The sequence below is a fragment of the Anoplopoma fimbria genome, chromosome 17 (genome assembly GCF_027596085.1).
Source record: "Anoplopoma fimbria isolate UVic2021 breed Golden Eagle Sablefish chromosome 17, Afim_UVic_2022, whole genome shotgun sequence".
NCBI classification, from domain to species: Eukaryota; Metazoa; Chordata; class Actinopteri; order Perciformes; family Anoplopomatidae; genus Anoplopoma; species Anoplopoma fimbria.
The window spans coordinates 6,459,914-6,473,045 of NC_072465.1; the positions used below are offsets into that span (position 1 = coordinate 6,459,914).

The 13,132-nt window shown below is 44.7% G+C and overlaps 2 protein-coding genes across 3 annotated transcripts in view; both read left to right on the top strand.

Moving 5' to 3' along the window:
• Window positions 1–2,634, top strand: part of sulf2a (sulfatase 2a) — a 44,539-nt gene extending 41,905 nt beyond the window's left edge. For both annotated transcript variants that reach the window (XM_054616436.1, XM_054616437.1), the window contains 4 exons: window positions 3–111; window positions 203–236; window positions 795–848; window positions 1,240–2,634. In XM_054616436.1, coding sequence (XP_054472411.1) covers window positions 3–111; window positions 203–236; window positions 795–848; window positions 1,240–1,270 — 228 coding nt within the window. In that variant the 3' untranslated portion in view covers window positions 1,271–2,634. The remainder of the gene's footprint in view (window positions 1–2; window positions 112–202; window positions 237–794; window positions 849–1,239) is intronic.
• Window positions 2,635–3,025: 391 nt separating this feature from the next.
• arhgap46a (Rho GTPase activating protein 46a) overlaps window positions 3,026–13,132 on the top strand; it is a 30,668-nt gene continuing 20,561 nt past the window's right edge. Inside the window, 1 exon segment of the mRNA XM_054617351.1 lies at window positions 3,026–3,413. Coding sequence (XP_054473326.1) covers window positions 3,400–3,413 — 14 coding nt within the window. The 5' untranslated portion in view covers window positions 3,026–3,399.

Sequence of the window (13,132 nt, forward strand, 5' to 3'; positions counted from 1 at the left end):
AGCTGATAAATGCTGTCAGCACCCTCGACCGCAATGCTCTGAATGCAATGCATCAACAGCTCATGGACTTACGGGGCTGCAAGGGACATAAGCAATGCAACCCGGAGAAGGGTGAGTAGGAAGCCTCTAAGGCAAACATGATTGATTTTAGCGTCTCTGGCAACTTCAGACTGAGACTTATGTTACCTCTACTTCCTTTCAGGAGGAAAGGAGCGAAGCTACTTCAGTGAATACAGGTATTTTTCTTCTTCCTCTTAGAGCACAGTTGATTACTTTTACAAACACTGCAGATGGAATACATGTTACAGTTTTACCTCCCTAGTGTGCCTTTTGGTTATGTTTCTTTTTACTTCAAGTCCTCTGAGGGAGTCAAGAAAAAAAAAAAAAAGTGATGTTCTGAATTTGAACCTCTTCAAGCTGGTTCCTAACTGCTGTCATCAAAGCCTTTTTAGCATGCAGAAGCCAAATAGGGCCAATATGCAAGCCTGCTTTTCAGCTTCTGCTGTTCCCTTTATGTAATGAAGCCTAATTGCCTGTCTCTGCTGTGCGTGTGGGGCTGTGTGTGTGTGTGTGTGTGTGTGTGTGTGTGTGTGTGTGTGTGTGTGTGTGTGTGTGTGTGTGTGTGTGTGTGTGTGTTGTGTGTGTGTGTGTGTGTGTGTGTGTGTTTTGCCTGTGTTGTGTGTGTGTGTTTCTGTGTGTGTGTGTCTGTCTGTGTGTGTGTGTGTATACCTGTGTGTTTGTCTCCATGCACGTGCATTTGCCCTGCGCGTGTATACGTGCTGTGCATGCTTCAGGCCAGTTCATCGTCGAAAGAGGCCAAAAGTGAAGAAGCCTTCCTCCAAATCCATGTGAGTTTGTCATGACCCATCTGTTCCCTTGTAGTCAGCCAAGCTTTAGTCCTGTCTCCAACCAGATTCTTTCTCAGCTTGGCTTAGATGACCCAGCAGCATGCTCCCCTCTCTCCTATTTACTATAATTCTGTACTCCTATACTTACAATAATCCTCATTTACCTGCATTGCAAAGTGCCATCTTATTTTTCATTCCCTCACTCAGTTCAAATTCAATAAAGCAATGCAGATGTGACGTTGTCTCATTATGTTGTGTTCTCAGTCCTGTTATTGTCATTTCTTACTTTCCCTCGCAGTGTTGGTAGGAACAGATCACAGCTGGAGCCATGGTTTCCAGTGAATGTCTCAGGTGGCACATTTAACTGACAGTATTTGTTTCCTCTGCACAGAGGGCAGATTTGGGAAGGGTGGGTTGGGTAACCACCCGCATCCCTCAACCCACCACATCGGCCTCCTCCAGCGAAGGAAGGAGAATGGGGGGAGTGAAGGCAAACCCAAGGACCTTGACCACACTTCGATGGACCATAACTTGAGATACTACTTCCCTAATCTGGGTTTTCATTTTTGAGAGAGCTGCTCTTTGTAACTCTAACCGAGGCAGAGGAGATGCTGAGACTGAGAGGAAGCTTAAAGACTCAATTCAATTGTCAATTCCACCTTCGCACACATTTCATTATCATCTTCTGTTACCCCTCAGCTGTCAGTACCATTAACCATAACAGGATGCTGTGAATCAGATGGGACTGTTTGCTGTCCACAAGACATTCTGTCTAACAGTACTGCTTGTACATAATATATATCAGCTTTAATCAGCTTTTCTTTCATGTCATACGGGACTGGGTGGAAAACGTGATGAGTTACATGTCAACTCTGCTGCTACTCAATGATGTCATGGCCTCATGAAGTCTTTGTGGCACATGCTGATTAGCTAAATGATTAACTCTCGGAGTAACAACAAGACCTATTTTCTTTCCCTGCACCAACGTGTCTGCCCCTTGGACTGTATGGTCTCCACATGGAAAGTGGTATGGACTTTTGAATGACCGACAGGACTCTCTGCCATAATCTTTTGTATTATAGTTGATCCTAACGCCTATGAATGTCCTTTCTGAAGCATCATCTTCCTCAGAGCTGTGAGATGTGAGGTGACTCGATATTGCCTGCCTTGATCCAACCCGATCCAGTGTCAGCCAAACCCTGAGCAGGCGTACAGTAATCACTATCTCACAATGAAACAATCCAAAACCTCCAGAATATTTGACCACTGGCAGAATGCGTCATTAGTGATTGCCATTTTACTCCTTTGTATTGTCAGTACCACACTGTAGAAGTATCCAAATAGTTTGGTAAGCTTGCTATACATGGTGCTACAGGATAACAATACAGAAGGAAAATCCTGCTGTACAGTACAGTATGTATTTGAATGTATGTTGTGCAATTAATATAAATGTTTACAATATTTTTTATAATGATGAAGAGGCAGACCTCCTTGTATGATATGGGTTGACAAAACGGACTTGTAGGAAGAAATGTAGCTTAAGAAAAGTCATTGCCCGGAACTTGTATGTTTGTCCTTTCCTTATTTACATCGGAAAAGCACTTAAAGGGTTCACTGTGATGGGATGCGCTATGTACTTTTAATGGATATATAGTTTACTCTGTGCCAGAGAACAGCACAACAGTGTAATACTTATTGATGTGAATTTTAGCTTCCTGCCTTTTGTTAGCTTCGTCTGATATATATTTTTTTCTTTTTTTTTTTAAGCAAATATTTCCATAGACCTGAGCGCTGATAGTCATTGTGAATAAAGTGTTGTTTGACCATTACCACGAGTCGACTTTTATTATGAAAGTGCACGGTGGTTCGTGTTCCTGTCCAGCAGGTGTCTCCGTCTGCTCGTCCTCAGGACATCACCGGGGTAACATGGCAGCTCACTGCAGTCACACCGGTGGAGAATACGTTTTAAAATGTGCATATCTTATTATATTCAAATAGGCATCCAACAATACAGGTATCTTACTACTGCGTCGCTTAGCAACCTGCTGGAATCTGCCAGCTCAGATAACTATTTGAATAGTTAATTACAAATAACGATTCAGGCATAATTAAAAAAACAATACTGAGTCAGCCTCTGGTTAGAATTACAATAAAAAACGGTGTGAACAAACTTTAATAAAAAAATGCTAAGTTATAAATCGCTCAAACTACAATAAACGTTGGCAGACGGGTGAGGAACGTGGTATCAGTTGATAAGACAACCGAGACGCTTCACGCTTGTGGTTTGGCCCTTCACTCTCTCCATCCGCTAGTCGAGGGGATAGAGGGGGTAGTAGAGGGGGAGGGTGCAGACTGGGTGACCCCCATCCCAACCTATGACTCACGGGCAGAGGCGGAGACTCCATATCGGATTCACCACCGGAGGGACCGTCCCGTACTCACTCCTCGGACTGCTCCGTGTGCTCCAAAAAAACATTTTAACTTCTCCCCTCCGACACCAGCGAAGCTACGTTTTCTATCTGTGTACGCGTTGTTTACAATGTGAAGAAGAATGGCCGGGACAAGGTAAGTTAGTGAACTAAAACTCTCTCTGTCATGTTTCAAAAAGTGGTAACAACAATTTGAACCGGAGAAAAAGTTCCGGAGCCAGAGCTCGGTCGCCTCGTTATCAGCCCGCCGCCGACAGCTCTCCGAGGGCGGCCAGCAGACAGCCACCAACACCACGCTGCTCCACCGCGGATGGCCGTGGTTAACAGGTTTAACACCGGGCAGGGGGAGTAGCTGGTCGAAAAGTTGGACAATTCATTGAGAAAGTCCAGTTATGTGAAGAAAGAAGGGTCAAATAATTCATTTAAAAAAAAAAAAATGTTAAATTGAATTTTACAAGTGGTGTCGGTACAGTTTAATTAGATGTGTTTGAGCTTGATAGCACGCAACGGTACAGTTTTGTGAGAGAAGTTTGACACTTGGAAGATAAGTTTCGCCACCGTTGAGTATTTGTAGTAGAGTTACATTAACTGTAGCTGTGGGGCAGAGTTAGTCTATCATCACCAGCCCCATCTTTAGTCTTTGCTGTGGTTAAGACACCAATAACCTAGGGGGAAGGCAAATGTTCTACAGCCCATTTGTTGCTCCCATTTTTTATTTTATTTTTTACTGCTACAATGCAACTGTGGCTCTTAGCTTTAGCTTCTGGTTTGATCTCCACATTTTTACTGCATCCAGACTTTGTTTAGCTTTCATCGGTTTCTGGGGGACAGATGGTTTGCTTTAGTCCTCACGGTCTATTTAAAGGTACTGAGATGTATAGGATAATCTACTTTCATAGTTTCCTTCAACTGCTTTTTTAGTTCTATGACTTTGTATGGTTCAGATTTAATGGCTCTAGCTGGAGTTTTGAGAGTCTTTGATGTCTTTAATATTTCTCCTCCATGTGCCTGTACCTCCTGTTGAATACTATGCCATGGATATTGTTGGACAACCAAGCAGTCCAGGCAGATGTCATTTATATAGCCTGAAGCGGTTAGTTTTGCACGCAACGCCAACCTGACTTCCTGGGAGCAGCGGTTTCACCCTCTCCCTGCCAGCTGGTGCTCATCTGATGACAGCATGGTGTTGGTTTTTGCAGACGAGTTAACTTTTTTTTATCTGTCCAGCGCTACAACACAGCGAGACAGAGAGGGCAGGATGGCTGGGACAAGACAATGGTCCATTTGATATGGCTCCTTCCTTAAACATGTCTTCCCTTCATCTGAGCTCGTCAGTGTGAGGAGCAGGAATTACAATAGGTTGTTGTCTGACTGTTTGCCCTGTTAGCTCACAACGGCCAAGAGACAACAAACCATGCGTTGCCCTAAAAACAAGATGAATCAAACCTGTGTCTTTTTGCCAAAGACAAGGCAGGATGTCCATCCTACAGAGGATTGGACAATGGACAAGTTTGTTTGCCTGTTGAGAGGATACTTTTCAAGCTTGTACTTCGGTGACAATGGCTTGTTGTGGGCTGTGGCGTGTTTATAATATAATGACTCTGGGTGAAATGTTTGAGACGTAAAGCTTCAAATCATATTTTCCACCTCTCATCCCCTTCTTCTCTGCTTTCTGTACTATAATCCTGGTTATGTCCCTGTGGATCAGTGCTCTTAACGCTCCACACACACTTTTCATATGTCTTTGTGATTCTCCATGGTCGCCACGATGGCGCTGAAATAAGGTTTAAGTGATTTGACAAAACACATTCAACTGTACCTGTACAGCCACTGTTTCAAACCTTTCCTCTGCAGAGATTAAAGTCTGGCTTTACTTCCTGGCACACACGCTGGCTTGAACCTGATGCTAAGAGTGCTGATCATCACTCACTAGCATTACAGGGGATAATAAATTATAGGATGGTCATACGCTCAGAAAGGTTGTAAGTAAGGATGAGTAATCCGCTTCCAAAGAGTTGAACAAGTCTATGTAATTGTAGTGAGCTGTCAGTGCAAACTTTAAATAAGCAAAAATCCCAAACCACATAGAACAGAGTCATTATACACAGAAATGTAACACTGAAACAGACAGTAAAGAAAATCCACCTAGAAAATAAAAGTTTTTATCCCATTTAATACAGTGTCACGGTCGCCTCCCCCATTCTACAATCCTAAATGTGTTGTTTGGAATTGATAGTCTGTCCCTGTGCCGTTGATACCCAGCGATGGCCTCTTAAATTATAATCCCCCTGCTCCCCCCTGGGGCCCGTACAGACCCAGCGTTAACATCTTCACCGGTCTGCTCTGCACTCTTAATCCTGAAGGACCTGCCGTCTGCACCTTCACTTCCTCTAGAGGACAATCCGGACGCTTCTTTCCCGTGTGCCTCCTCGGCCGGCCACTCGGGTCTGGGATTAGACTCTGGCCTCGTTTGTCTTGTCAGCAGCAGCAGGGGAGGATTCGGGGGGGGTTTGGTGTGATCCAAATCATAATGAAGTTACAAACTGCTGATCTGCTGGTAAGCAAGCAGGTCAGATACTAATAGTAAATGTTCTTCTCGCAGCGTGCAGATTGCAGATATTGAATGCGTGATTTTATTTTTAAAAAGAACATGTCATCATTTTTTATGACTCTGAATGATCTGACAAGATAACGTTTGGACAATGACTGTTGGGGGTGATTAAGCACAATTACATCCTAATAGATTAAGTCGCTTCTCTTGTTTGGACAAGTGACCCCATTGTTCCTGCTCCGACAGCTGGTGTACTGGACAGAAAGGCCGGCCTGTATGTGGTGAACACCCAGATCCCGTCCTCAGCCTCTCCGGGCACATGTTCACTCTCGTCCAAAGTCTTATCTGGCCTTAAATGTCCCCATGTGCTCTTCAACCAGGGAAAGGGGTGGATTTTAAGGAAGGACAGGGACTTCTGTTTGGTCAGTCTTACCCCCTATAAAAGGCAATTTATTGACCCTGTTGCTGAGTGGTGTCTCCGACAGACAGTGACTGTTCAGCGGAGCAGTAAAGGGGGCCGGAAGTTCCCAGGATTTCTGCTGAAAGCTGCAGCATTTGTTGGAGAAGGGAGGGTGGCAGGACGAGACAATACTCTCCATAGAGAAATCACAGAGCGCTGCTTCTCTGCGGTGAGTTTGTAGGCGGATTACAGCGAGGGTATCTGAAGTAACATTCAACACCGCCGACACTAAAACGATCTGCTGGAACCGGCGACGAGGTAGGCACTATTATCTCACATCGCATGAATAATCAGTTTGTTGCAGTCGGGGTGAACATTCTGGCATCTACAGTGAATGCATTCACTTGGGCCATGTAAAATCGCTGTTTGGAAAGCAGCATGGGAAAGACCAGCTTTGCTGAAGGTGGCCGAACGACCTTGTGAGGTCCAGTCTGATCGGTGCCAATGGAGAGGGGAAACTTGTTTCTAGTTCTGGATTAGGGCAGCTGTTGAAGGAGGTCACCCCAGACCTTGCATACATGTCCTAAGCTCCTCCCCCCTCTGCGGCTCTGATTGGCTGGGTTCCCCTGTTTGGAGGCACCACAGAGAGTTCTTGTTGAATGAAGTCTGCCTGTTGATCTGACAATAGTCAGCATTGTCCCGATCCATCACAGGCTTCAGAATAGGGTGCATTTCACAGGCTTTGTAATGCATATGACTGTGAGTCATCACAGGGCATTCCTGTCAACTAGGTAACCATTTTTTCCCCCTTCTACTCCCAGCAAGCCTACAGATTTTTATAAATAACAAGAAACTTTTGACAACTGCAGATAGAAGTAAAATCTTTCTGACATCTCCATCTGATCAGTGTGTTCATGTGGCTGTTTTTCACAGGCAAGCAGTCCCTCTGTACTCCTTCTTGCTGAAGACAGAGTGTAGACTGGGACTGTGCAGAAAGTTTGCATTTTGCACTTTGCATTTTCACCACGCCATGGTTTTTAAAAATAAACCCCATGTCCAACAATGGCACACGCTTGTATAAGCCTTGCATATAGCACACAGACCTAACTGGATCATCTGGTTCTTTCAGTTTCCGCGGTGTGCAGTCGCTGTAATGACTCAGATCCGCCTATCACGCTGTTCTCAGTCGATACAAAACACCATGAACGAATCCATCGGAAGTATATTTACTCATCTTCACTGAGTGATGATGACATTTCTACCTGATAATTATTGGGTTTGACTTAAAAGGAATTGGCAGAAAGGCAGCGTTTGCCTCAGAGGCGTGGACGCTGAATCATCTTCACCCTTACTACTGGAGAAAAACTCCAATGTGTCAGTGATGCAACACTTCCCTTTTATGTCTCGCAAAACAGGGGACAGTACAGTATCCCTACTGCTTTTTCAGATCGGTACTGTCATAACAGAACTGTCACAACCAGTGCAAACAGCTTGTGAGCGTCTCATATGTGCAGGCCTTTTTGGAGGTGGAATCAGGAGACCGAGTGAGCTCAGGAGTCTCTCCCCCCTCTCCTCTGTTCATCTTTATCCTCCCATGCCAGCCTTGTTGTCTCTGCCAGGCATGTGGATGTCTGGCTTTTTGGTCTTAATGTGCTTTACCTCTCCTCCCCTCCTTGGCAATCTGCAGCCAGTGTCGGCTAACATAAGGCCCGCTCTATCATGCCTCTCTTGTCTTGCTGTGAAAGACGACCCCTGAACTTGTTTGCCAATGTCAGCACACGAGGAGTGAGTTAGGAATGGACACTGACAACTGCTGCTGAGGGGGGGAGGAAAGGGGAGGAGGGGTGAAGTGGAGAGAAAAAGTAGAAATCTTTTTTTTATTTTTTTTATTTAGTCCGTGTGCCCAATATTGTGGGTCAATTTGAAAACTTTGTTTATATGCACACACTACGAGTTTTCTATACACATTAATATGCAAAAAAAAAACTGTGCACCCTCTTTGTGATAACTGTTTCAACACATCTCTGTGTTATCGTTGACAAATCGAAGTCATAAATATCCTGCAGCGGAGGATTATATATTAAATATATATATATTAAATATCATTCAAGGTCTCATCGATCATCCCAAGTTCCTGTCCATTGATTTATCACACCCCTTTGATCGCCTGAACTCCTCAGGGGCTGTACAGAAGATGGATAAACTTTGGCCGCAAGGCATAAGAGGCCCACAATACGCAGCATAGAGTCGATAGAATGATCTATAAATGTATACAAAGTCTGACGAGGGGCAATGGAGTAAACAAGACAGGCAGTATGCGGCCCTGTGGGTCTGGTTTACAAAGCACATCACTGTTAAAGTCAGAGAACAAGATAAGCATACAGCATCCTAACCCTGAGCATTAACTTTATGAGCGTTTCTGTGGGGATGAATGCCAGGTTGCCTCTCAGGAGTCCATTACTCTATAACAGACTCCGCAGCCTTTTACGCAAGATTGTTTGTTGTTTAAATGAAATGCAAGACACACACACACACACACATACATACACATTCTCACAGTGACCAATTGTCCCCGTTCTACCGACCTCTAACCCTGGTGACACGGCAGGAACGAGAGGTGTTAAACAAAAGGGCCAAAGAATGTGTGTACGACAGGTGCGGGCCTTTTTTTTCCTCCCCTCTCATTTGAAAACATGTGCGCTCTCCCCCTGATTGTTCTGGACGGCTGGGCGGAGTCTAGGAGCCTATCCTCCACAGAGACGACCCACATGCACCTTGTTCCAGCTCTGTTTCCAACAGAAACATTTAGTTCAGTGGAGACTTCCTGGAAACAAACATAGGCCTTAAGGAATTATGTTTCTGATGAGGACAAAATTAGCCTTCATCAAACCTGATTCGTGTCATCAGTGCACAAACGCTACCTGCAGTGGAAACATATGGGGGGGGGGGGACGCAGCAGCAGCCCAAGCTGGCCTATCATAAGTGTGTGGAGTCTCACTTTGTCTCAGTGCAGTCATGTCCTGGTTTACGATTACCCCCGCCGTTAGTCACAGCTACTGGAACTACTGCCAAGCACTTGGTAGTCGGCCTCTGTCCCCGCTCTTGTTTTACAATATTTAGATAAGCAGGTTGCCTAGCAGCCATGCTGAATAGACTTTGTACAGGATTTATACATAATCAAACAGAAGTCAGCTTAAGGCAGATCGTTCCTTGTATTGTATTGAGTAACAGGCATCGGCTTGCCCTGAGAGTGCAATTTTACCTCTGGTGTCTCATTATTACTATATTTTATCCGCTAGGTGAGTTTGAATTCCTTCCTCGTCTCTGAAAAAATGACTTGTGTCAAGGCCAGAATGTGAGGAGAAAATATGTTTTTAAGTCTCTAAATAGAAAATGGCAGGTCTGTAAATATACCAGTCACCGTGGACCTGGTGAACACAGTGCTAAAGTTTCCTGGATGAATGGCAGGCCCTGTGTGAGGACTCAGCCCGCCTCAGTCCACAGGGGACGGTCACAAGCAACAGCTCAGAATAGGCTGTTGTTGGAAAAAGGTTACAGGTTGCCTTACAGCAGTCCTGACTGGTAAATTGAAGCTTAGCTGGCTCGCTGGTTGGCTCAGTATCTGAAGGCGTCCTATCTTGCCATCAGAAATGCCACAATGGCACTGAAGCACGAAGCTGCATTTCAGCCATTACTGGATTATCTGATGAAACACTGCAACCATAGTTTGTTCTAATCTCTCCACAGAAAAAAACACAATCTTTTATTCCTCTCTGTATTATTTATCTCTTTGATGAAATCAACAACCACACTGCTATTTGAGTTTGTTCACAATCCAAAGCTGGACAATGACACAAGCCATCTCGTTGCCCTATTTCTAGTGGACGTATTGTCCAGTCCTCTGTGTTTTCCGTTACTGGGAAAAATGCCATCTACACTTTGGGGTTGGCTTCGAACAATGGGGCAGATTCCATGAGCTATATTCTGTTGTTTCCCTCACTCTGGGAAACCGCTCTGTCAGTTATTTCTGGAGCTAAATGTAAATTGTGTTGTTTTCTTTTCTTCACCAGTATATCTTCGTTCAGAAGGAGACCTTTGGCCCATTGGGATTGGGAGTAACAAACTAGATGGTTAAGAAGGTGTGCTTGCATGCACGTCTGCATGTGTGTGCATGTGTCTGTATTTGCCTCTTGGTCTCAGTGGCAGGCTCTGTTTGCAGAGATTTTTTTTTTCAATTTGACAAGCTTTATTTTTAGTTGCTGTGGAACCACAGGCTGCTGAAGCATCTCCTTGACCCAAATGGGAGACAAAGATCCTGTGTGCCATGGGATATTTTGTTATTACACACAAGAGCAAAGAGGACATTGTCTTTCATACTTTCCAATTTCCAAATCTTTCAAAGCTGTAGGCAACTGTTTTTGACACGGAATTGTAACCAGGAGAATGATAAACTCACTGTGAACAATGTAGGTTAGCTGAAAAACTAGTGCAAATTCTCAATAAGGGTCACCTTTTGAAAAATAGGTTCCTTTGGGAAACCCAATCCTGTTAATATTCAAGAAAGTCTTGTGTTAACTTTAAGTTACTATTAATCAAAAGAGTCTGTAAAATCCTACTCCTCAGCTTTCTATGATCCTGTGTTTACTGAAGGCAATCAGGATCTGGTTTAGCACCACAAAAAAAACCCAACACAGGTCTGCAGCATGCAAGTCTGCTTCAATTAAACTGAGTTTCCCCAGAGGTAAATCTGGTGCTGTGTCCTTCAGCCAAAGGGCCATGTGTGTAATAAGTTAATTTTAGATCAAAATAAAACATTTCTGTTGGAGTTCAACTTTGCTAGCTTGTGCAAACTGCATTCCACACCATTTATGAACATTTGAAGCACGAGGCAGGCTGCCTCAGTTATTTGAAGTCCTGCTCTATACTTTCATGTCTGGCTCTCTATGCCAGGGAATCGCCTAAAGCTGAGTAGGATGAAGTTAATTTACACGGTAACACAGACAGCAACTTCTCACCAGAAATGTATGGCAACTAGGACGGTCTTTGCCCACAACACTATTTTGTGAGTGAGCAATAGTTACTGTGAAAAAAAATGTTCTATTTGCGTTTCAAATGTGGAAAAATCAAAGAGTGTCCACCTCAGTCCTGGTAAATTCTGCAGTTGACGAGTCCCTTTGTATTAGACAAACCCATGTAATGGACATCACTCGTGTTGTTTGAGTACTCCCAAAAGGGATGTTCCAGGAATTTCAGAATCTGACCACTGGCCCGTCTTCCTGCTTATCTAGTCGTGTCAACAGAGCCCAGCAGGCTCGCTCTCAGCTCTAACTGCGGTTTATTTACCCAGAGGGAACAGTCCTTATGCAACCATGACACCCGGTGCTGCTGAACTCGTCAGCTATGGCCTCCACAGGTGACCCTCAAACCCTGGTTTCCTGTCGGGCATGTTAAATCCAGTGCTGGTTGCCCCCTTGGAGTTTTGGGACAAGGAGAGAGGAACACACAGCCTCAGCTTTCTGTCACTGCAAGTTCACAAGGGATTGGTTTATTTGGACTCTGATACGAACACTGCATTTTCAGAGAGAGTGCAGACAAACGCAGATCTGAATAACAAGGAATGCAGCATGGAGAGATCGGTTTCTCAGAGTGGGAAGGCCTCCTTTAGAGGCTGGGAGCAGTAAAAGGATGGAGGCTCTGGTATGTGTGGGCTGGTATTGACTGTTTGGCCTTTGCTTTGAATGGCCCATTATTTGCTAGGCTTCCTTCCCATGAAGTGTTGCGAATCTAATCAGTCTGTAAGTCATCTTCTGATAGCTGGGCCTCGTTGTGGTCCCTCCCACTGTGAACACCATTCTGCTGTATTGAATAAAACCCCTGGACCACAAACAAACACAGTTTAAACCCAACCGTTCATGTTGAGTCCACAAGGGTTAGGGCTACTTGCCCGGTGTGAAGGATTAGACCAGATGGCTTCCCAGCATGGAGCACTGGGACACATGGGAAGACAGTATGTGAAAGGCTCCTATATCCTCTCCAATGCTCTTTCTATGTTCACCTGGCTGTTAAATCAACCTATGGAGAGTCAGGTGCGGGCAGCATATAAGAAATATAGAGTGCTACTTTATGAACAGGTAGGTCAAAGTTACTCAGGGCTCTGCAGTTAAAAAGGCGAACAGCTGTTGATCCCAGTGAGTCGTCAATCCGGTGACATTGTAACCCTGGCAGACCTGACTGGCACCCCTCTCTGTTTCTATTTCTGAATCCTGGGTTGCACACCCAGGGTTAATTTGGCAGGCACATGAGGAACAACTGTTGGGTATATGCGGGGGACATTGTAGGCAGTCTTATCCATGCTAAGCTTCGTGCCCCTTTCCAATCATCACAGGTAGCCTGGACAGCGGGCTCCCCGTCACAAACAACCGTGACAGGGAGAAGAAAGGCTTCTCTGTCCTGAGAAAGCTGGGAAAATATCCAAACCTACGTCGGATTGATGTGACACTAATTCCTCTCCAATGGTACTTTTCTCTCAAAGATACTAGGCAAGAGTTGTGTGGGGTACTAAAGAAGAGAAATGACCTAACCTTGCCAAAACCCTCAAGTGGTATGAGGGACAAGTAAGGAGCGAGGTCATTTATATTTTGAGTCCTTTCTCTGGCCCTGATCTGGACATCTACTGTGTCTGAGACTGGGGGAAGGACTCTTGCTGGCTGTTTGTAGTCTTGCTGTTCCCACATGGATTTGCTGGCACAGTTAAGGCCTGCACCAGGGAACTGGATCAAAGGAGACATAGTGGAGCCCGCTAAAGGGTAGCATGACCTAGATGACTGCAATCCTCGCTTGTTTGTCGGACACAATAAGTGACCTTGATTTTATGTAGGTAGCTACAGCACTACCTGTTATATTT